The sequence below is a fragment of the Danio aesculapii genome, chromosome 9, assembly GCF_903798145.1.
Source record: "Danio aesculapii chromosome 9, fDanAes4.1, whole genome shotgun sequence".
In the NCBI taxonomy this organism is placed as follows: Eukaryota; Metazoa; Chordata; class Actinopteri; order Cypriniformes; family Danionidae; genus Danio; species Danio aesculapii.
Window position 1 is genome coordinate 33,912,400 of NC_079443.1, and position 23,483 is coordinate 33,935,882.

General features: G+C 36.5%; 2 protein-coding genes across 2 annotated transcripts in view; one reads left to right on the forward strand and one right to left on the reverse strand.

The window, feature by feature from the left end:
- The window catches only part of fhip1b (FHF complex subunit HOOK interacting protein 1B), a 36,815-nt gene extending 24,157 nt beyond the window's left edge, over positions 1-12,658 (reverse strand). Inside the window, exon 1 of the mRNA XM_056465517.1 lies at positions 12,540-12,658. The gene's annotated coding sequence lies outside the window, so the exon portion shown is untranslated. The remainder of the gene's footprint in view (positions 1-12,539) is intronic.
- A 1,668-nt stretch (positions 12,659-14,326) lies between these two features.
- Positions 14,327-23,180, forward strand: cnga4 (cyclic nucleotide gated channel subunit alpha 4). Its single transcript, XM_056465318.1, has 7 exons — positions 14,327-14,445; positions 14,909-15,010; positions 15,886-15,992; positions 16,738-17,407; positions 18,997-19,156; positions 19,327-19,492; positions 22,558-23,180. The coding sequence occupies exons 1-7, from the start codon at positions 14,327-14,329 to the stop codon at positions 23,178-23,180; spliced, it is 1,947 nt and encodes a 648-aa protein (XP_056321293.1).
- The last annotated feature ends 303 nt before the right edge of the window (positions 23,181-23,483 follow it).

The window sequence follows — 23,483 nt, forward strand, 5'->3', positions numbered from 1 at the left end:
ATTCAACAGGCAGATGTGCTCTCAACGCAAAGCAGAAGCCCATCCTTATCTACTGTACTTCAATGCAAGCTATATTAATATAAACCTACCTGCAGACAACATCTTTATTGGTACGTTTCCTGTGATGATGCACTTTGCCACAACTCTTCCTGTTGTCTAAACTTCCGGTGTTACTACTCAGTGACACTTCACAGTGTCAGCATTCCTTTGAGACGACATTCATTTCAGCATGATTACATTAGCATTGACACATTTGGCAGACAATTTCATACAATGCAATTTACACTGTAGTCAAAGTACATTTTATTAGTTTTGTTTCCCTCAAACCAAAGATCTTGACATTGGTAGCAAGATGAGGGTTGAGGGGAAAAAAAGACTGCCTTTTTTTTGGTTAAAATAGAAATAAAGGTTCCCCACAATTCTAAACAGGAAGCTAAAAAAATGATATGCAGGCCTTGACAATTAGGACTGCCTAACGGCCCAGGGCCAGCATGCGAGATGCTTGGGACAGTAGACAGGATCATTACTGGCCCGATGGTTGCCTTGTCACTAGGCTTGGGCGGTTATATGGTAATATGGTGTACCGCGGGACAATATTAAAAAGTCAGGAAAAAACTGGCAAGACGGCACACAATGGATGTCTGTACACACAAATGTCTACAAACTGAATTTGCAAAGTCTATAATTTGCAAAATCTTATAATTTTCACAGTATGTCTGGTAATATTTTTTCTCCTTAAAGTCTTATTTGTTTTATTTCGACTAGAATAAAAGCAGTTTTTAATAAAAAAAAAAAAAACATTTTAAAGTCAAAATTTTTAGCCTCTTTAAGCTATATATTTTTTCCGATAGTCTACAGAACAAACCATGGTTATACAATAACTTGCCTAATTACCCTAACCTGCCTAGTTAACCTAATTAACCTAGTTAAGCCTTTAAATGTCACTTTAAGCTGTATAGAAGTGACTTGAAAAATATCTAGTAAAATATTCTTTACTGTCATCATGGCAAAGATTAAATTCCAGAATGCATGTTTGATAATTATAGAATGTTAATGATGATGAAAATGACAATAATAGTAACAATGAATTACATTTCTCATTATGATGCTGCTTTGAATGTGCTTAAATAAAAAGTCTGTTACTTTATGAAAAATACATTTATGGTTTGCATCAAACAAACGAAAGACTATAATAAATCACTCAATTAAATTCTAAAAGCTGCAAAACAGTCATCAATAACTAAATAGAAAAATAATATACATCTCAAGAAATAACAGACAAAAGAAAGTAAAGTCTCACTTTTATCACTCTTTAAATATTTTGATTTCAGTTTGTGTCATTTTAAATGCTCAGTCTTGTCATGAGCTGATCCTTCATTTTTCTCTGTGGTTGTGCAATAAAGCAGGCGAGTCAGTCACCAATTTATGAGCAGGCAGAGCAAGATTCTCGTGATGACCACCGGTGCAATACCACTCTTTGTTATGAGCTGCAGTTTCAGTGTAAACTTGCTAAAGGCGAGCTTCTTTGGCGATGATGTGTACAGTATTAGATTTTATATTTAGCGGACATTTGTGCTGAAAACGCAGTGAATGCAACACATCGAGATTCGGGCACCTTCTCCGAAAACACTCGATTGATCTCGGCTGGCGAATCAACATTCACCACGTCATGATCACTCTCATCTGCGCCATTATTTGCAACTTTAGGTGGGGTTTGCAAACCTGTGTACTTTTCACTCTTCAGCCGTTTGCATTTCCCGCGGTCATAAAAGCTCCCTGTCATCTGACAGCAGAAAGCCTTGAGTGATTGACAGCTAATATTAACCAATGTAGTGGCAGGGAAGAGCAATTTAGCACGTTTTTAGAAAAAAATCAATACAGGTCGCACTACACCCATTATATGCAGTCGCACAAATGCTCCCAATCATATTATGAGGTCGCATAAATTAAATTTGGGACGCATAAGTGACCAAAATGGTCGCAATTTCAAGCCCTGTATATATATGCAAATTTATATCGAAATGCCGGAATTGGGTTTAAAACTCATATCACCATTATTGAAAAAAAAAAAATCTACCGCGATATATAGATATCGAATTATTGTCCAGCCCTATGGTATTTAGTTTCTGAATGGTTTAGGCACAAGCCAACAGTTTGGTGACGTTGTCTGAACCTTACATCATAATTTGTTTTATTAATGCACGGTAATACCATATACCGAGGTAAAATAGAGAGGAGGTTTAACGGTATCAAAATTTGGATACCGCCCAAGCCTACTTGTCAGTAAAGTTTAATTTGGCTGTGACTGTTTGTCATTTGCATGCAAATAGGGTGCTCTCACATCTAGACGTTTGGACAATCGCGCTTGGATCCGCGTCAAATCATTCGGTCAGATACCGCCTGAATGAGGAGGTCTCGGCTCGATTGAAACAAACTCTGGAGCAGATAGATTGTAGTGAGAAAGCAAAACGGTCCAACGAACTAACGAACCAGGCTACATCACAGTGTATTATGGTTGTGTAATAGCCATTTATACAGCTATATGAAGAAAGAATGATGAGTAGGGTGTAAAGATGGGTACCGAAACTCTGTACTTTATCGGTTTCGGTGCTACATTATGAAAAACTGAAGTACCGATAAGCTCTGATGTTAACGGTTCTTCTATCAGTACTGGAAAATTAATACTGAATAAACATTACTTACAGTTGCATAATTTAACTGACCAACCTTTTCTAATTTGCGATATTTGATGTTTGTTGGCAATCTCACAGAGAAATGCTCATGTTTCCGTCACGCGGGTCAAATATAAAAGACTTCACAGTTCTCGGCAGCCAGTCAGAGGAGGCTCACGCTAAGTGCACACACATAGCTCGCGACACAGACTTGCGCGCACACACCCACACACAGCTCATAGGCTTGCAGAGTGAACCAAACGGGTTGTATTTCCCAAGTGGACAGCGCCAATGTCTGTTGCAACAGACGCAACAAGTTGTTTTCTTGTATAAGCAGAAACACAAGCAATCTGGCTAAGTAAAGTAAACGTATACGCAAGTAAACATATCTTTCAAAAGTGTGTTAACTGCAATGAAACATAATAAAAAGTTTTTGACTGCCTAGCTACTAACGATAACGTTACATCATCCACATCGTTACGCCAGCAGTCAATCACCTAAATTAGTATAATATTAATAGTTAAATAAACACACACAGGTTACAATGAAAACAGTATTTTCTGCAGCAGTCTAAATAAATCTTAAACATTAAAAATGCTTTTACATCAGCTGCATTTACAAACAGCCTACAGCCTATGAATAGCCTAATAATAAACTATGCTTAAGTAATTATTAAAAAACTGCTTATTTTTACATTGCAAGATGCTCCAAAACTGTATTAAAAACACAGTTAACTCCCAAAACACCGTTAACTCATTTATGTGAATGAGTTAATGAAAAATCGTAAACATCATCTCATTTAACTGCATTTTGCAATGCAAAGATGGTATTTTCATCTGCAGGGAACACAATAAACCAAGAAAGATCCTGACTCTCTGCCAGAAAAAGCAAACATGTTGATTTTAGTCAGTTACCTTAAAACCATTGTACATTCATTTACAGGAAAAATTATTGATTTATTTTACAATTATTGTTTTTGTTTTATTTTATATTAAACATGTAATAAAACAAAGGGTTATTAATTCTGTTCAAATTGTTTTTTCTTTCATAAAAAAACACTACAAAAAGTACAGATAAGAGAACCGTTAAGGACCGAACCGATAAGTTGTATCGATAAAAGTAGCAATACCGTTAAAATCCATAGTAGGGCGGGATGCCATTCCTACAGGCAAATGTGCGTTTCATGTCAAATACAAAAGTGAAAGCATGCTGAAATATTACCTGTGCTGTTTATCCGTTAGGAAAATTGACGGAAATTACCATCTGATCATTTTTCCATATATTAATCTTATAATATTTTGTATTAGGCCTGTTGTTTTGTTCATTTCTGCACTGACACAGAGAAAGAAAGATCAATGTTAATCTGCTTCATGATCAGACTGCATTTCTCTCTGTATTTTAAGCCTATAATGCATAATTCTAGCCAAAATTTGGTTTAATAAATTGATTCATTCAATTGATAAGATTTTTACAAAACTTGACAACTGAAATTAGGTCATGTATGAGAAAGTCTTACCTTTGTATTTTTACCTGAGCTTACTTGCTATGTCCGACAAGTTTCGCAAATAAGATTATTGTGCTCGCACAGTTTATTTTGCACTGAATGATAAAATAATGAATGAATTCTGGAAATTATGTAAATTATTTTAATTTCAGACAGAAAGCTCTGTAATATGTGTCTGAAAGATAGATTAAGGATGTGAAAGTGAGTCACAGCCACAAACTACATGCAGAAAACTACCTACCACATGACCTGATAATAACAACAGGTTATTCCTTAATATCAGCAATTAATGACACATTAAGGGCCATCTTAAAGACACATTTAAAGGAGTAAATGAGTGCTCCAGCTCTTGCATTTATGTAAAACAAGCCTCATCTGAAGAGCCAACCAAAAGATTTGAAGTTTTTCAAAAGGTTATTAAGTTTATTTTGATCCCTACCACAGACATAGTGTTCAAAAACAACTTTTACGCTAGTATATCTGTGATCATTTGAATAAATTATATGATCTGTTAAGTTTTAACTGCACAATTCACAAACACAGAAACAGCATAGACAGATTAAATAGAAAAATTCTTCAAAAAAAACTCAAACGCCCATTTTTAAGGAAGCACTAAACACTAACACTGCATCCAACCCTGGCATTCGATGAAAACTTCCTTGACCGTCACAAGTACAGCTTCCTTCCTTACAAGAACTCCCTCATCCCAAGAATGACATTTAACAATTCCAATGACATAATGTTATAGAAACTGTCTCTCGAGAAAGGGAGGGAGGAACCATGCGTCACTAACTTAAGGGGGATACAAAGACTTCTTGGTACTGTAGATTGGACATTATGAGTCACAGGCAAATTCAACTACAGCAAGGTCCCATGTTCCGGACCAAGTCAAACAACATCTACTTACGACCGCACAGTTTCTATCCAGCAAAAAGGCAGTTCGATAGCCTGGCATAGCTTTTAATTAGATGAGTGTTTCTTAGAGCACACAAAGCCCTGCTGACCACCACTACGCCAGTCATGCTAGTCAATCACTCATTAGTAATCTTGCTCCTGTAGTAAATTATACTCAGTCAGCACACTCACATCTTACATTTAGTGTAATATAACTGACTTGCTCCTCTAAAGGCATATGCAAAAAAATATGTCAAAAAAACTGTACTGTGATGTTCATCTACAGCATATTTATTGGATTCAACTTCAATGCCTCCTCCTTCATGCCTGCCCCCAAGACATGCTCAATAATGTTCATTTTGGTGACTAGGCTGGCCAATCCTGGAGCACCTTGACCTTCTTTTCCTTCAGGAACTTTGAGGTAGAGGCTGAAGTATGAGTAGGAGCGCTATTCTGCTGAAGAATTTGCCCTCTCCTATGATTTGTAATGTAATGGGCAGCACAAATGTCTAGATACCTCAGGCTGTTGATGTTGCCATGTACTTTTCAGTGCAACCCCAAACCATGATTTTTCCTTCACCAAACTTGCCTGATATCTGTGAAAATCTTGGGTCCATACCGGTTCCAACAGGTCTTCTGCAGTATTGGTAATGATTGGGATGCAGTTCAACAGATGATTCATCTGAAAAATCTACCTTCCACTACTTTTTCAAATGATCAACTAGAAGTCAAGTTATTATTGGTTGCTCTTACCACTGGGATCAATGACAAGACTTTTGTCAGGTAGTTTGTATACATTTACCATATTATCTTTAAACTTGAACAGTATTCTGGGAAGAAATAAGTATGTAAAATAAAAATACTAAAACCAAAATTATTGTGGCATTCATTAAAGATTCATTATAAATGTCAAGCCTCAATTAACTGAAGCGAAACTGAAATCTAGCATGTGAGAAATGTGCTATACAAGTAAAATTTTAACTTCGTCATCACAGATTTTAAATAATGAATAAAATAGCATCTATCTGAAAATGCGAAAGCATTCTGCACATTTTTCTTTCTTGAATTAAACTCCATTATACACGTCAGTTTAAAAAAAAAGTTACACAGTTACTAGAGATGCTCCGATCGATCGGCCGATAATCACATTTATTGACTCGATTGGTACTCGCTGATCTGATTAACCGATCACAAGTGTTTGTGCAAGTTGGAGATGATCAAACTATTTGAATGACCTTGCACATATTAAGGCCTTTTTACATACAAGAACTGAAAGAACTGTGTTTTTGACATTATTACAAGTTCATTAAAAGCTAGCTGGAAATATTACGTAAATAAAACATTAAAAATATTTTTAACAAGAATATTTAATAATAAAACTTCTTGTAACATACTTATTGCAACAAACAGTAGTTTAAAGGCCTGTTTCCTTTTAGTAATGAAGTAATGGATTTAAAGGTGTGCATTTTAACTTCTTATGCATCGAATGTGCGCTGCAAACTTTCTCTTGTTTGAGATATGTTGAATTCTTCTTCCATCATTTGCTATGTTTCAAATTGCATTGTTTGTCATTTTTCTAACCAATTTTTTATTTGTTTTATCTATTTTCTGTAAAGCTGCTTTTGAACATGACATGTTCACACCTAAATGGCTATAAGAGACATGTTTAAGGGATTATATGCAGCATCCTTAATTTATTCTCTTAAGTAAGGAGAGATCTCCACTTAAATATCATACTTAAAGGGAAAACGTACTTTAATCATTACAAACGGTACTCATATCGGCTGCAATAATCCTGATCGGAGCATCCCTAACAGTTACACGAAAATGTGACTTTTGTGATGTAATGTGAATTTTAAACAAGAAGCCGTTTAGTTTAACGAAAGGTTCTGTTACATCAACAATAAAAGACTCAGCCACTAATGAATATTCACAAAACACGTTCACAAGACATTTGAGGCTTTAAATATCATACTCAAGCTTATAATCAATACTAGCTCCCACACCAATGCAAAGAATAATTTGCATACATCTTCGTATATTGATATTGTCACCTGCTTCCCACCTACAGGCTTTTAGTCTAAGATACAAAATTTTGTCATAATGCTTTGCTGGCAACAACACTGCGGCACAACACAACTAGTGGGCCAATTCCATAATGGGACTAAACAGTGGCGATTATCTGAGCAGTCCAGAGAGTCAGTCAGCTCTGCCTGCTTACTGACTGCTTAATGCCCCAAGGAGAACAGTCAGCTCCTTGTGTTTCACCCTGATTTCTTTATTGACCTGCAACCACAAACACCACAGATGCACTCTACTGCCGTATCAGGATTCAGATCTATGTGTTTAAAACAAGCACAAAAAGTTGTGACTAATAGTAGCATGCAAAAGAAATTGTATTTTAAAATACCATAAAGGCCCTGACACAACAAGCCAATTCTTGACCAGTTTATTTTTTTGTGGTATATTCCACTCAATCTGTACCAGTCAAACCCCATTCGGGAGCCTTTTGGGCAACTGAGCATGTTAAAGGATAGTTAACCCAAAAATGAAAATTCTGCCATAATTTACTCACCCTTCTTCACTTGCTAAAAAACCTATTTGAGTTTCTTTCTTCTAACATAAAAGAAGATATTTTGAACAACGCTGGACTTCCATAGTCATTTTTTTCCTGCTATGGAAGTCTATGGGTAACAGCAACCAGCATTCTTCAATATTTCATCCTTTGTGTTAAACAGAAGAAAGAAACTCATAAAGGCTTAAAACCACATGAAAGAGAGTAACTGTTAAGGCCATTTTCATGTTTGTCCATGAACCATTTAAATCTGCATCAAGTGGATTGTTCTGATTGGCTGTCAGTTTACAGAACAAATCTGTGAATAAGAAAAAAGCGAGAGTGATGTAAGTGAGCAAAGAAGTCAAGATGACACAGACAGACAATCATGTGAACTGAGCATTTCAATATGTGAATATATTCCTAAAGACACGAGTCATGAAATAACAAAAGTCATTGATATTACTCATAATCAAAATGGTAAGAATATGCTATTTTTTATGGTTTGTATGTATGCAGCACAGCTTTCAATTTTTAAATGACAAATACAGAACTTGCAGGCACAGGCTATATCAGCTCTTTGGCCATAGTCTTCATGAAAAAAACACAAGGCGTTAACCCCAATCAGATTTTGTCACTGCTAGTTCTTCATTGTCAGTTTGGTGTGTCATGTTCTTAAGAATCAACATATCATCGTTGAGGATGACCGTGCTAAAACGCAATAACATTTCCCCTACAGTAAGGACACCTAGAGGTGAAACCTGCATCACATGCATAAAGATGCATTCACAAGTCATTAATGCAAAGTGTACTGCTCGTTCTGTAACTCCATTGCTCAGTAAGGAGTCGGGTTGTCACGATACCAATAATTAAACTTACGATACTATACCAGCTGAAGTATCATGATAACATGTAGTATTGCGATACTGTAATTCATAAGTCAAACTATAAAGAAAACTGTCAGAAATACTATATTTTATATCATAATAAGCCTACTTGAATTTAATTAATAATTCCATTAAGGTCAAAAATTATTATTTTCACTTCACTTCACCTAAAATGTATTCATTCTTTTTGTTTATTTTGTAGATAACTGACCAACAAAAAATACATTAAAAAATAAAAATACAAATTATACCGAACAAAATTAGGCTTTATGAAGTGGTCAAAAATTGTTTCAATGTTTCCTGTTGCTATTTTGGGTTTTTTATCCATTGTTTTTTTCAGTCTTATCAGGTAAAAATCGAAAGAAATTCCAATTTTCACTTTGTGATTTGCTCTTTTAAAGAGATTTTCGCAGTTGTTGTAGCTACTAAATCATATCAACAGGAACAGAAATGAACTGATTCAGATGTGCATTCTAACTGAAGTGTTAGAAAACGTGCAACAGGCTACCATAAAAGGCACAAATTCTACACAGTTTTGCAACCTTAAAGGGCTCCACAGACTATTAAAATAAAATGGTTTATTGTTGCACAAACGTGTAAGCATTTTATGGACTTTTCCACATGCAACATTATCTAATGTAGATAAACCATTAATGACAATACTACCGTTTACAAACTACAGTGGCACTGCCAGAATTTTGGAGACATAGTATCGCGATACTACCATAGCACCGGTAAACCATGCAACCCTAGTAATCAGAGCGGTTCAGGCATACCCTTAGCCATCCAGGTCAGATGGCGGACACACATAAAGCAGGTGTGATAGAACAGAAGGACAAAGAATACAACATACAGCTTGTCTGTTAAATCACATTAAAAATGCAATGTTTATGGGCTGGAAGCTGATTTTTTTTGTTAGTAAACCTCAATATTTGACCTCAATAATAAATGTTTTAGATAATTTAAGTGAAACAGCATCATTACTGCAGTGTTTTACAGTTTTGATAGATTTTTTAAATCAAGTTCAGCAAAAATCCAAAACACAAGTAAATTAAAAGTTTACAAAACATATTAAACATGTTTCTCTCACTCCACGACATGTTCTTCAAATTTAACTCTGTTCAGAAAAGGTATGAAAAATTTTGGAATAGAAACATTACATTACTGGCATTCATTAAAACTAGATGCCCATAAACGCCAATTTTAAGTAGGATTTAATCTACAGATGTGTGGGAAATGCATGAGTAAACGTTATATCGTGCTTTTCACTTATTTATTCCCAGATGTTTCAGATGATTTTTAAAAACATTAATAAATATATATTTTAATCTAAAAAATGCTGTGTTTGTTTATAAGACATTGCATACTTTGAGATACGCATTCAGTGGAATTAAGTTTTATTATAAAACTCATCACAATATGCACAAAATAAACAAGAAAACAACTGTGATCTGACTTTGCATTTGACCTATATCACAGTCCCAGGATGTTTGAGAATGTGACAGCAAGGAAAATGGGTGGAGAAAAAAAGAGAGAGCAAGAGAGGGGGAGAGGGAGAATTACATGAAGAGAACGCTCTCTCTCTTTCTTATTCTCCCTGAGGTCAATGAATCATTAGCCAGGTGTCTATCTTGGCAGCTCACAGGTAAAGTCATAATGGTAGGTTAGCAGATCAGGAGTAGCTAAACAAGTAAGTGAATTACTAGAATCACATAAGTGCATTCTTTTAGGTGTTTGGTAACCTAATGGTTAAGGATATCTGCTGTTTACAATAAGAAACATCTACATTTTCAGATCTTTAACTGCTGAAATCCTGATCTAACATTTAAGTCAACCTGCACTGTCCATACTGTCGCCTCTGCATATAGATTACTGCTTGAATCCAAATAACCATTTGGCTAAAGAAAAACATTCCAGCTTTATATTAAACAAGGTTGTTTCCTCCAAGATTAACCTTATCATCTAAATCTAAGCCAAGGTTTTTCAACTGAAAGGGCATTTGAGAAGATTTACTGCCACCAAATGCTTGTGTGGTCTGTACACTGAATCATGGATGATAAAAATTTTATATCACCAATTTACATTCAGAATCGATGTTAGCATGCTTTATATTTTTTAAGAATAAATGAATAATAAACTATATAGACTAACTTTGTAGGAATCATTTTAAAGAGTGTTAACCATTGAGTTGGGACAGAGAAAGAACTTGTCAGAAGAAGAAATAGCAAGAGAAAGAATGACAGCAAGTTTGTTTGCACTATATACAGGTCACATTCATTCCTTGGGTTTTAATCATCAAGAGTACAAAGTTCAGTCATTCTGACACTCAAATGAGATTAGGACTGTTGCAGTATGCGTAGAACTGACAAATGAATCTAATACAGATACATTAACAACTTGTGTATATATGGGGTCATTCTACCAGAAACGTACATTATCTGTCCCTGAAATAAAAACATAAATACAGTGAATAAAAAGTATTTCATGCCAAAAGTTTCTAAAATAGACTGATGGTTGATTTCTGAGAGGTGTTCTGTAAAGGAATATGTTATTCATTTGGTTCTCAGATTTCTATTTTAAAAACACTTTACAAACGCAGAAACCCTGTCATTGTCCTTGTCCTCAGCCCAATTAAACCTACAGCTTTAATAGTTTTGTTATGCTAAAAACTGTTATTGAGAAGAAAAAAACTTCAGAAATAGCAAGTTCAAGTTGGTATCATCCACATCAATTTATTAAATACATTAAATTATAAATAAATTCTACAAATAAATACTACAAATATTTAATAAAAAATTTAATTTACAATTGTTCCCATTTTCCAGTCCTGTCAAATTAATATAACATGCATGCAATACACGTTTAAGGCTATGACTCGGAAGTGACATAATTTGACAGAGTAGAAGCTGACAGTGATCAAGGATGCATTCTATCATTGAATTGTATGATTTTATGCTTGTTTTTGTATAATTTTTTGAAGATAACAAGCTTTTTTTTAAATCAGTGAAAATGTACATTTCTGGTAGATGTCCTATATATTCTTATCAAAAAGCACAAATAAAAACAGAAAATACAAAAAAAATGTTAAATACATGTGTGATTGTACAGCTCATGCTAAATCCTGTTTATAAATGTAATTAGCATAGGCTTCCTAAACTGCTTAAATAGGCTTTTTACAAATGAAAGATGCCAAAGAAAGACTCAAAGAAGTTGACACCAAATGATGTTGCCATAATCATGAGAGATTGTTTCTAACCAGAGATTTGAATTGCAAAAACTCATAAGCAGACTTATGGTCTGACTCACTTAAAAATACAAGTTACTTGCAAAATAAACCATATGATTACATATTTGGCCCTAAATGATGCACCATAATAGGCACATGCTCCAACAGCCAAGTTTTGAGTAATCAGGTTAAACAACAACAACATAGCATTTTAAAACCTTAGGCTCGTGACTTGAAATATTTTACCGGCCAAACCTGGGATTAACACATCAGTAACTACAATAAAGCTGCACAGGTCAAAAGCCACTTACAACAGCTGTAAACAACCCTTCAACAGAATCGCTTTACTTCTTCGTACCAAGATGTTGACCTAGAAATACCTAACCAGCTGTCAATAGCATAATTCAAGTTTGAGTGAATGAGGCTCCCTCTTTCTCACTTTCAGTACGAGTATGTGTCACGCTACACATTCCCACGCAGTGATGTGTCGTTTGAAACACACTGGCCACGGAACGGTTAACAACCGTTATTCTATCTGCTTCATGTCAAGCGGGACAACGTACATCAAACCCATTTGTGGAGGTTTTCGTTATTTATAATGCCTACGCATATTTCCTTTCACTGGCAGTTTTATTCCTCGCCTAATCTGTGTGGAGTTTCACCGTTAACATACGGTAAACTCGCAACGGGTCAGATTTGATTTGACGCTGTCTGTTGAGCTCGCGAGCCGAGCGGGAAACGAACGGGTAACGGGACCACACAGCGCGAATCCACCGTTATAAAAGGAGCTGAAAATACTTACGCGAGCGAACGCAGTTTTCCTCCTCGTCCACTACCGTAACCTGTCAGTCCTCAAACAGCGAATCTGAGATTTCTCAACCTCTCCCTTCGTCCCGCAGCCATCTTTCTCCAGACTCCACGGACACACCCACGCGCACGGGACGCGGTGACGTCACAACTAGAGGGTGGCGGCCATGGCCGGAGCTCTGTTGTTTTGCTCGGAGCGCCACCGCCGGCGAAATTGGCGAATTGATAAAGCGGAGTATGAATATTAATTACATTAACCCGAAATTGTGCTGGTTTGTAACCTTTTAGCTGCGGCCACACACGGCTCATAATTAATATCCATGAGTTAGCCGTGGCATGATAAGTACATTTCGTTTAATGATGTACAGCAAAGAAAGTCTTCTGTAGATTGATTAGGCAGGATATCTTTGTAAATCTTTAGGTTTGTGCGTTCATTTATATTTACTTATTATTTTTGATAAACTATAATTTAGCCTTTTTTTGCTATCAATCTTTGTCTGTAAATATGTGAGAAGTTTGGAGAAAAATAACACACATGCCAAATTCAACATTTGGAGATGCAGGGGTGCAGTGGGTAGCACGTTCGCCTCACAGCAAGAAGGTCACTGGTTCGAGCCTTGGCTGGTTCAGTTGGCATTTCTGTGTGGAGTTTGCATGTTCTCCCTGTGTTCGTGTGGGTTTCCTCCAGGTGCTCCGGTTTCCCCCACAAGTCCAAAGACATGTGGTACAGGTGAATTGGGTATGCTATAATTGACTGTAGTGAATGAGTGTGTGTGTTTCCCAGTGATGGGTTTGTGGCTGGAAGGGCATCTGCTGTGTAAAAACATATGGAGGATAAGTTGGCAGTCCATTCCGCTGTGGCGACCCCAGATAAATATAGGGACTAAGCTGAAAAGAAAATGAATGAAATTCAACATTTTGATTAAACTAAAAAATTCATTCATTCATTTTCTTTTCGGCTTAGTCCCTTTATTAATTTGAAAATGAACAGATTAATGAACAGCTGAATGATCCGCCAACTTATTCAGTATATGTTTTACACAGTGGATGCTTTTCCAGCTGCAACCCATCACTGGGAAACACCCATACACTCCCATTCACACACATACTACAGACAATTAAGCCCACCCAATTTACCACGTTTTTGGACTTGTGGGGGAAACCGGAGCACCCGGAGGAAACCCAGTGAGAACATGCAAACTTTACACAGGAATGCCAACTGACCCAGTCGAGGCTCAAACCAGTGATCTTCTTGCTATGAGGCAATTGTGCTACCCACTGAGCCACAGTGTTGCCCTAAAATAAAAAATGTATAGATTAAGACAAACATTAAAAAAAACAATTCAAGTTAATTTTTTAATTTTAAATCAAAACCAAAATAAAACATAGTCTATGCACTGATACTTTGTCATACTTTATTCATTTTATATAATAGCTATATCCCATCGTCTTTATTCATGCCCACGTCTCAGGTAGTCTTTGTCAGTGGATAATTTTGTACCAAAGTACCACAGAAAAAAAAAATTCTGAGTTGTCCTTTTCATTTGCCTATAGTGTTTGCAAAAATATGATTGGTTAACAGTGTGCTGACCCAGGAGGAAACTGCTTACCTGTGGTTCCTCAGGGGAAATGTTGTCATGACAATAAGCATCACCTGTGTTATATGGGTGTTGTCACTTGTTGATATGACGACACAACTATGTGGTCAAACAATGGTTGCATTTCCTTCATCTCTTGTCAAGTTGATATAACTTGCGTCATATATATTTGTAAATACTAAATATGGACAAAAATCGCTGGACAAGGCTTTTTGAATGGCAGCGCATGAACAAAAGTGAAGAAGAAAGTAAGGGACAAGAGTCAACTTTGAAGAAAAAGAAAGACGAGACTCCAAAAACAAAGTGAGTTTTAGTTCAATCATTTTGTTGGCACATTTGTTAGTGTAATGTAATGAGCTAGATTTATATGAGGATCCAAGTGTCAACTTCCAATCTACACAAATACAATAAATAATTACTGTTTTTGTTATTTAAAGGGGTAGTTCACCCAAAACTGAAAATTCTGGCATCATATATACTGACCCTTTACTTGTTGCAAACCTGCTTGAGTTTCTTTCTTTAGACGAACACAAAAGAAGATATTTTGAAATATGTAGGAAACCAGTAACCATTGACAACCATAATATTTGATTTTTGATGTCTGTGGCTACCAGTTTCTAACATTCTTCAAAATATCTTCTGAAATCAATTGAAATAAGAAACTCATAAAAGTTTGAAAGTTTGTAAGCGTGAGTACGTTTTATTTTAGGGTGGATGCTATATAAAAGTACTAACACATAAATTTCCTATATGCCCAATCTCTCAGCTGGAAGGAATGGGTAATCGATCCATCAGAAGAGTTTTATTATACATGGTTGCAAATTATGACACTTCCCATCTGCTACAACTGGGTCATCATAATATGCAGGTAGAGCAAAACACAAATGTGTAATTTCCTACTTTCTTCTTTGTATTGAACAACAGCTGTACCAATTAATGCAGTATACACTGTAATAAATCACTTTTTTCATGTATTAAATATATTGTTATAGCCTTATAGGAATGTATTATATAATGTAATGTATGTGCAGTTAAAGTCAGAATTATTGAACTGCCTGAATTATTAGCCCCGGTTTATTTTTTCCCCCAATTTCTGTTTAATGGAGAGAATATTTTGTTCAACACATTTCTAAACATAATAATTTTAATAACTCATTTCTAATAACTGATTTATTTTATCTTTGCCATGATGACAGTAAATAACATTTGACTAGATATTTTTCAAGACATTTCTATACAGCTTAAAGTGACATTTAAAAGCTTAACTAGGTTAATTAGCTTAACATGGCAGGATAGGGTAATTAGGCAAGTTATTGTATAACGATGGTTTGTTCTGTAGCCTATCGAAAAAATATAGCTTAAAGGGGCTAATAATGTTGACCTTAAAATGGCTTTTAAAAAATTAAAAACTGCTTTTATTCTAGCCGAAATAAAACAAATAAGACTTTCTCCAGAAGAAAATATATTATCAGAAATACTTTGAAAATTTCCGTGCTCTGTTAAACGTAATTTGGGAAATATTTAAAAAAAAAAGAAAAAAAAATCAAAGGGGGCTAATAATTCTGACTTCAACTGTATGTATGTAATTATATTGTTATATTGTTATTATATAACATAAAGACATATTGTATTTTAATTTAATTTTACTTTTAAATCTACTTTCTACTAACTGTACTTCGAGTCATTATGTGTACAGGGAGAAGTGATATGTTATCTGATGTTAGTAATCTATATTGTTAAAAGGACATGTTTCTATACAATTGAGGAGGCATATGTCGCAACTTGGCTCACCTTGGATTACCTCTGTGACTTGGTTTATGTGCTTGACACAGTTATTGGGTTTCGCACAGGTGAGTGTGCATGTCTGTTTGATAGTTGTTGTTTTATGTATTTTGAGATTTTCTTCTGGAAAATTGTTAATTTATAGATTAATATAAGTAACTGAATATTCTAAAGTTCATTAAAACTATTTAAAACAGTAAACAAGCTAAATAATAAACACCTCATGGACATATTTGTCTACTTAACATCTAATTGAAGTTCTCTCTGAGGTTTGCAGATAAGCAAAAGTTCAACAAGTATGATGTAAACTGGCACATCTAAAATAGATTTCTCTGCAATGTATTGTGTAAGCATATCGTAGAGGTATTTTGCTGTGTGAATTGTATGAAAATTCAGTTACTATAAGAACTGTTTATATACAATGCATGCCAAAGTTTTTGCCCATTTTGCTTCTTTAATAACTTTTAAGCAAACACCTAGTGCTGACCCTGACACATGAAACTACACAGCATTATCATTGACTTTAGCTGAAAGTGTCGAATAGCAAATAACAGATTCTGAGAAAGGCTTAACGCTTTCGGACATAAAATGTTGAGTCGTGGCACCATCTTGTGGTGTGATTGACTTGGAAAAACTTGTCCAACGATTTTCTGCCCGGGGCGTAAAAACTAAGTTTGTAAGACCTCGGGTTATGTACAGTGTCGAAGGCCTTTTATAGTTTGTTAAAACATTATTAGCATAAAACAATTAAAAGACACTTAAAGATAGTAGCACCATTTGAGGTTTCCATATAAAGAGTCTTTCTCTTGACAGGTTTTCTGGAGCAAGGCATCCTTGTGCGAGACTTGTCCCGTTTAAAAACGCGTTATTTACGCTCCTCTCGCTTCAAGTGGGACATGGCCTCTCTGCTGCCCACGGATCTTCTCTACCTACACCTGGGGATCCACAAACCTCTAGTCCGGGTGAACCGCTTCTTGCGCACAGGCCGTCTGAACGAGGCCCTGGACCGCATGGAGACGCGCACATCCTTCCCGAACACCTTTCGCGTCGCCAAACTCATGCTGTATATTTTCGTCCTGATCCACTGGAACGCCTGCATCTACTTCTCCCTGTCAAATTATATAGGCTTTGGCGTGGACCCCTGGGTCTACCCCAACATCTCCGAGCCGGAGTTTGGCTCTATGAGACGCCAGTACTTTTACTGCTTCTGGTTTTCCACCCTCATCCTCACCACAGTGGGCGACACACCGACACCCGAGCGGGAAGAAGAGTATATGTTTCTGATCGCAGACATGTTGATCGCCGTGTTGGTGTTTGCTTCGGTCGTGGGCAGCATGGGGGACGTGATATCCAGCTTGCGTGACCGTGACAATGTGTTTTTTCCTGACCACGAGCTGGTGAAGGGTTACCTGCGCAGCCACCGCATCAGCAAGGAGCTGCAGACGCGCGTCAATGACTGGTATCAGCATCTGCACATCAACAAGTGGGTGTTCCTTTCAAAATCTGTGCTCAAACACCAGTTTTAATCTTTCAAACACCATAGGAAAGAGTGAGGACAGTTGCAACACTTGCATTTCCTTCAGTTTCTCAGAGACTTTTTTTTTGTGGAAACCCATTTTTTTATATAATAAACCCACATCTATTGGACACCCACCCACATTGCTTTAATATGTGTGTACTGTGTGCATATAATAATATATGCAGAATTTAAACTTGAACAGACAGTCAAACGCTGCAACTGACCCCGAGCAGGGGGACTAAATATTTTTCTTTACTGAAAATCTAGACTGGAATTTTACTAAACTACTTCTTTGAGCTTTTAAATTAATTAATTAATCAAATATTTAAAAAAATTAATTACACTGAAACTGTGATCAAATTAAAATTGTACAATGTTAATATGGCAAGCTTTTAAATCAATTTGTAATTTCGGTCAGTTGCAACAGAATGTCCCAACTCTGTCAACCCTGATTAAACTTTCTATGCTGGGGAGATACAATAGCTTTTATGCTTGATAGCTATACCTATTTAAAGCTAAGAAAACAGTGATTTAAATTGTACAAATGAATAATGTTTCACAAAAACAGATTAGACAAAACGAGAAAATTAGTTTTTTACTGAAGGAATTGTCACATATGGCTGATTTCTCTCAGACTGAAGGAGGGTCTAACTCTATCCTCACTCTAGTCTCTAGCTCATTCCTGAATGGAGGGATAAGTTGTAACCAAACTTGCCCCACCTTGCAACCACTGCCCCGTGTTGTAACTATCCCCACTTTCCGCTAAAGTTTTGAGGTCGTTTAAATATTTGAAGAAAAATCTGAATAATTGTTTTCAATGTTTTTTTTGAACCGTCTGTTCAAAGAATCATGAGATCATGAGAAAATATTAAGCAACAAAACAGTATTCAGCATTGATAATACTGCTAACCAGTCACCAAATCCTGATTTCTGAATTGAAAAAAATCAGTCACATATAAAATTACATATATAATTACGTGACACGTGAATAAACTAAAATTTGTGTGAATGCATAGAGTATATGGGTGTTTCCCAGTGTTGGATTGCAGCTGGAAGGGCCTCCGCTGCATAAAACATGTGCTGAATAAATTGGCGGTTCATTCCGCGGTGGAAACCCCTGATTAATAAAATGATTAAGCCGAAAAGAAAATGAATGAATGAATTCAATGAAACAATAAAAAATAGTGTATATTTGTGATCAAATAAAATGGTAAGCAAAAAGTGTAGTACAGCTTTTATTTCTTTTCGCTAGAAATTGTGTCTTGTTTTTGGACAAAATTCTAAAAACATTTTTACCAATGTTTTATACACTACAGAAGACACCTACAATACTGTATACATAAAGAAATATATTACATATCTATTAAATCTACCATTATTTCACCCACATTTAAATTTTTTTTAAATGTTATTTGAAACATTAAAGACATATTTAAATTTAATATACTTTATAAAAATCTGTGCATGTAGTTGAATTTGGTCTTCAAGCCGTTCCTTTCTCATTCATTTAATCTAAATGTTCATTTTGTACCCAAATCATGTGTCTGGAACAGAAAGATCACACGGGAGAATGAGATTCTTCAACATCTTCCAATGACACTTCAGACAGCCACTGCCGTGAGCGTGCATCTGCCCACTCTGTCCAAAGTCACCATCTTCCAGAACTGTGAGAACAGTCTGTTGGAGCAGCTGGTACTTAAACTCACCCCACAGGTAAGAAAACAGGTGGCACACCTGGACAGCTTTAAACCAGCTGACCTGAGATTAGCATGTTGTACTTTACCTCAGCGATGTTTTATTATGTTTGCTGTTGCCAGTATTGGACTGTATATTTTGCCAGTAAATCATACAGTGTCATGCTCCAGTCTATTGACTTTTTGTAGGTGTACAGCCCGGGCGAGTACGTGTGCAAGAAGGGCGATGTAGGTCATGAGATGTACATCATTAAAGAGGGGAAGCTGGCAGTGGTTGCTGATGATGGAGTCACTCAGTTTGCAGTCCTCGGGGATGGAAACTTCTTTGGAGAAATCAGCATCCTAAATATCAAAGGTATTAAATATGAAAGATCAGTATAGTACTAAAGTTCACTGCCTCATATTCCTAATATTACATTTAGTTAATACAATATTACTAATAATAATAATTCATTTATTCATTCATTTTCTTTTCGATTTAGTCCCTTTAATAATAATAATATTTCTAATGAATATAATAAGAATATATTGGCCTGGGCGACACGGTAGCGCAGTAGGTGGTGCTGTCGCCTCACAGCAAGAAGGTCGCTGGTTCGAGCCTTGGCTGGGTCAGTTGGCGTTTTTGTGTGGAGTTTGCATGTTCTCCCTGCGTTCGCATGGGTTTCCTCCGGGTGCTCCAGTTTCCCCCACAGTCCAAAGACATGCGGTCCAGATGAATTGGGTAAGCTAAATTGTCCGTATTGTATGAGTGTGGATGAATAATAAAGGAATTACGCTGAAAAGAAAATGAGTGAATGAATGAATATATTGGTCTAAGAAATTAAGAGACCACCTAAAAAATCTCAGTCTTTCTTGATTTATGATTTATATTTAAGGGTTTAAATAATTTTTGACTTTTTCCTAATTACATTTTTTAATTCAATTAAATGCTTTTGAAGTCATTTTCTGCATAAAATGACAATGGCTCAAAATATCTGAAAAGTTATTAAGACTTATTATAATTTTAGACTATTTATTTATAATTATAATTTTAGACAAACCTTTTGTACAGAAAATAAAATAATGTTAGAAGACACACATGACCATATTTATTAGGTTCTGTAAAAATATATTAATATGCTCGAGTCTTTGGGAAAGTACATTTCTAAAAGGGCATAATATGTACTTTCCCAAAGACTCGAGCATATTAATATATTTTTACAGAATAATAAATATGGTCATGTGTGTCTTCTAACATTATTTCATTTTCTGTACAAAAGGTTTGTCTAAAATTATAATGGTTATTCATTGAAGCTAAGCAGGGCTGGGTCTGGTCAGTACCTAGATGGGAGACCACATGGGAAAACATGGTTAGTGAGACCATCAGGGGGTGCTCAACCTGCAGTCTGTGTGGGTTCTAATGCCCCAGTGTAGTGAAGGGGATTCTATATTGCTCAAAGAGCACCGTCTTTTGGATGAGACAATAAACCGAGGTCCTGACTCTCTGTGGCCGTTAAAAATCCCAGGATGTCCTTCGAAAAAGAGTTGTAGTTTAACCCCCGCATCCTAGCCAAATTTGCCCACTGACCTCTGTCCATCATGGCCTCCTAACCATCTCCATATGATAATTGGCTTCATCACTCTGCTCAGTGTTTGCTCACTTCATCACATCAATCAGCTGGTGTGGGGTGTGTGGTGTGTGGTCTGGCGCAATATGGCTGCCGTCGCATCATCCAAGTGGATGCTGCACACTGGTGGTGAATGAGGAGATTCCCCCCAATGTGTAAAGGGCTTTGAGTGTCCAGAAAAGTGCTATATAAATGTAAGAATAATTGTTGTGGTGGTGATAAATTTCCCAAAAAGATCCTCTTCGGTATACAAAAAAACAAAGAGTCACTTGAGGTTAATAAAATGGATTTATTGTATGTAGAAAGATATTAAGGAGTATCCCTTCAGGGTGGCCACTGGCCAAAATTACCTACAAAAGAATCTGCAAAGAAAATAAGCTAAATTAAAATCGTTATATAAAAATACAGGAGGTTACCTCACTCCCTGAACACAAATAAAGTCAAAGAATTATCGAAATAAATAGGCAGGCCACATCTACATGCTCAAATTCACAAAAGTGTTTCACATCTCGACATACATGAGGACAATCTCTACAATAAAAGAAAGTTTTGGTCATCCAAAGGGAAAATCCAGAAGCCCTCAGATCTGCCGCAGTCACACCAGAAATGAGCTTCATGAGAGCTACTACTGGCAGTTCGGTTTTATAGCTCATGCCTTGACCAGCAGCCAATCACAGTCTGGATGGACCATATTACCATAGGGAACCTATGGGATGACAGAACAACAAAGGAAGGAGGGAAAAGAAAACACATCGGATGCGCAACACAAATGTATGCACGTATCTATAGTCAACATTTGAAGTGGATCAAAAAAAGTTTTAAAAAATGGTCCCAAGACAGGAAAGGGTGTTGTTAAAGTTTTAGGACAACTTTGAAGGTTTTGATCCACTTTAAATATATATAGTATATATTGATCTTTTGAATTCTCCGTTCAATTTCCACTATTCAATTAAAAAAATGTAGTTTAGTTAAGTTCAGTGTGGTTTAATTTTCACTGCTGAAAGTCCAAACACTGAAGAGCAAATCCATCGATGTGCAGCTCCACAAGTCCCAAGCCAGTGGTGATAGTGGTGAGGAGCAAACTTCACCAATTGATGAAAGTGAAGGAAAAAAACCATGATAGAAACCAGGCTCAGTTGGGCACGACCATTTCTCCTATGGCCAAACTTCTTGTGCAGAACTGCAGTCTAGGCGCCGGAGGCTGGAAAACACTGGACGTCTATAATGGAGAAGTCACCAGCTGGTGTACAGGCTGGCCCTTCAGGATCAATGCGAAGACTTGTCTGTCACTGGGGTCTTACAGCAATCAGTCTCATGTTCTCCACTCCTCCATAACCACCACAGCAGCTGCTCAGGAAACGGCCTGGTCCAGGATAATGGAAACCTCAGGAATAATAAAAACAGACTAACATAAGCGCAGATGCCGTTCAAATTATAAGTCTTTTGGAAAGTGTTCCTGGCTCTGGTTGCCCTAAATAATGCAGACTAACAATCTTTTAGAGGATTTGGATTTCAAAAGCATGTGTTTTATGTGTATGCTAATGCAAAGAAATGTGTCTTTAATCTAGTTTTCAACTGACAGATACTAAAGACTGTTGGCTTGAAAACTTGACCTGAGAACAAATTTAATCCAAAAATATTAAATCTAATTTAAAATAGGATAGCTGTTCACATATTTTCACAAAAAAAGCAACTAATACATGAAACTAACACTATGTAGCCCCTTTAATGTTGCATTTTTTCCTAATTGAGTTGTTTAACAAACACAACAAATCACAGTATATAACAAATTTATCAAAACTCTCCTGCACAGGTAACAAATCAGGGAACAGACGAACGGCGAACATTCGGAGCATTGGATACTCAGATCTGTTCAGCCTATCAAAAGAGGACTTGACGGAAACCCTTCTGGAATACCCTGCTGCCAAGCGTCTGCTGGAGGAGAAGGGTCGGCAGATCCTCACCAAAATGGGGATGCTAGAAGAGGCAGTAGAGGGGGAGGGAGAGGTGGAGAAAACAGAGGACAAGGTGAACCGCCTAGAGGGCATCCTGGAGACGCTGCAAACCAAATTGGCCCGGCTGATCGCTGAACTGGAGTCCAGTGCCCGCAAAATGATGCAGCGAGTGGAACAACTGGAACTGCAGACCGAAGGGTGGGAAGGCATTGTGGCTGAAGGTGCACAGGTGGAAATAGAAGAGAAGGCAAAAATAAAAGAGAGGGAGATTGGGGATGGGGAAGGTGAAGGTGAAAGGGAGAAAGAGGATGAAGAGGAGCCTTTGGTGGAAGGAGAGAGAGGAGAGGGTGATGGAGGAGAGGAAAGCCTGGGAGAAAAGGACAAGAATGTAGGAGGAAACGAGATAAATGAAGAAGAGAAAGAAGAGAAAGAGATTATAAAGACAGAAACACAGCAGGATGAGGAAGGAGATGAAAAGTAGGTAGAAAATCTGTACAATATAATTTCAATGGGTTTGAGGTCAGAGTATTTATTTATTGTAGCGTTATTTAGCAATGATTCATTAAATCATTATAAAGTAAATACATGTAGAATATCTATACTTATACATGTACAGTTGAAGTCAGAATTATTAGCCCCCTTTGAATTTTTTCTTCTTTTTTAAATGTTTGCCAAATTATATTTGACAGAACAAGTAAATTTTTCACAGTATGTCTGATAATATTTTGTCTTCTGGAGAAAGTCTTATTTTTAGCTGTCACTTTAGCTGTATAGAAGTGTCTTG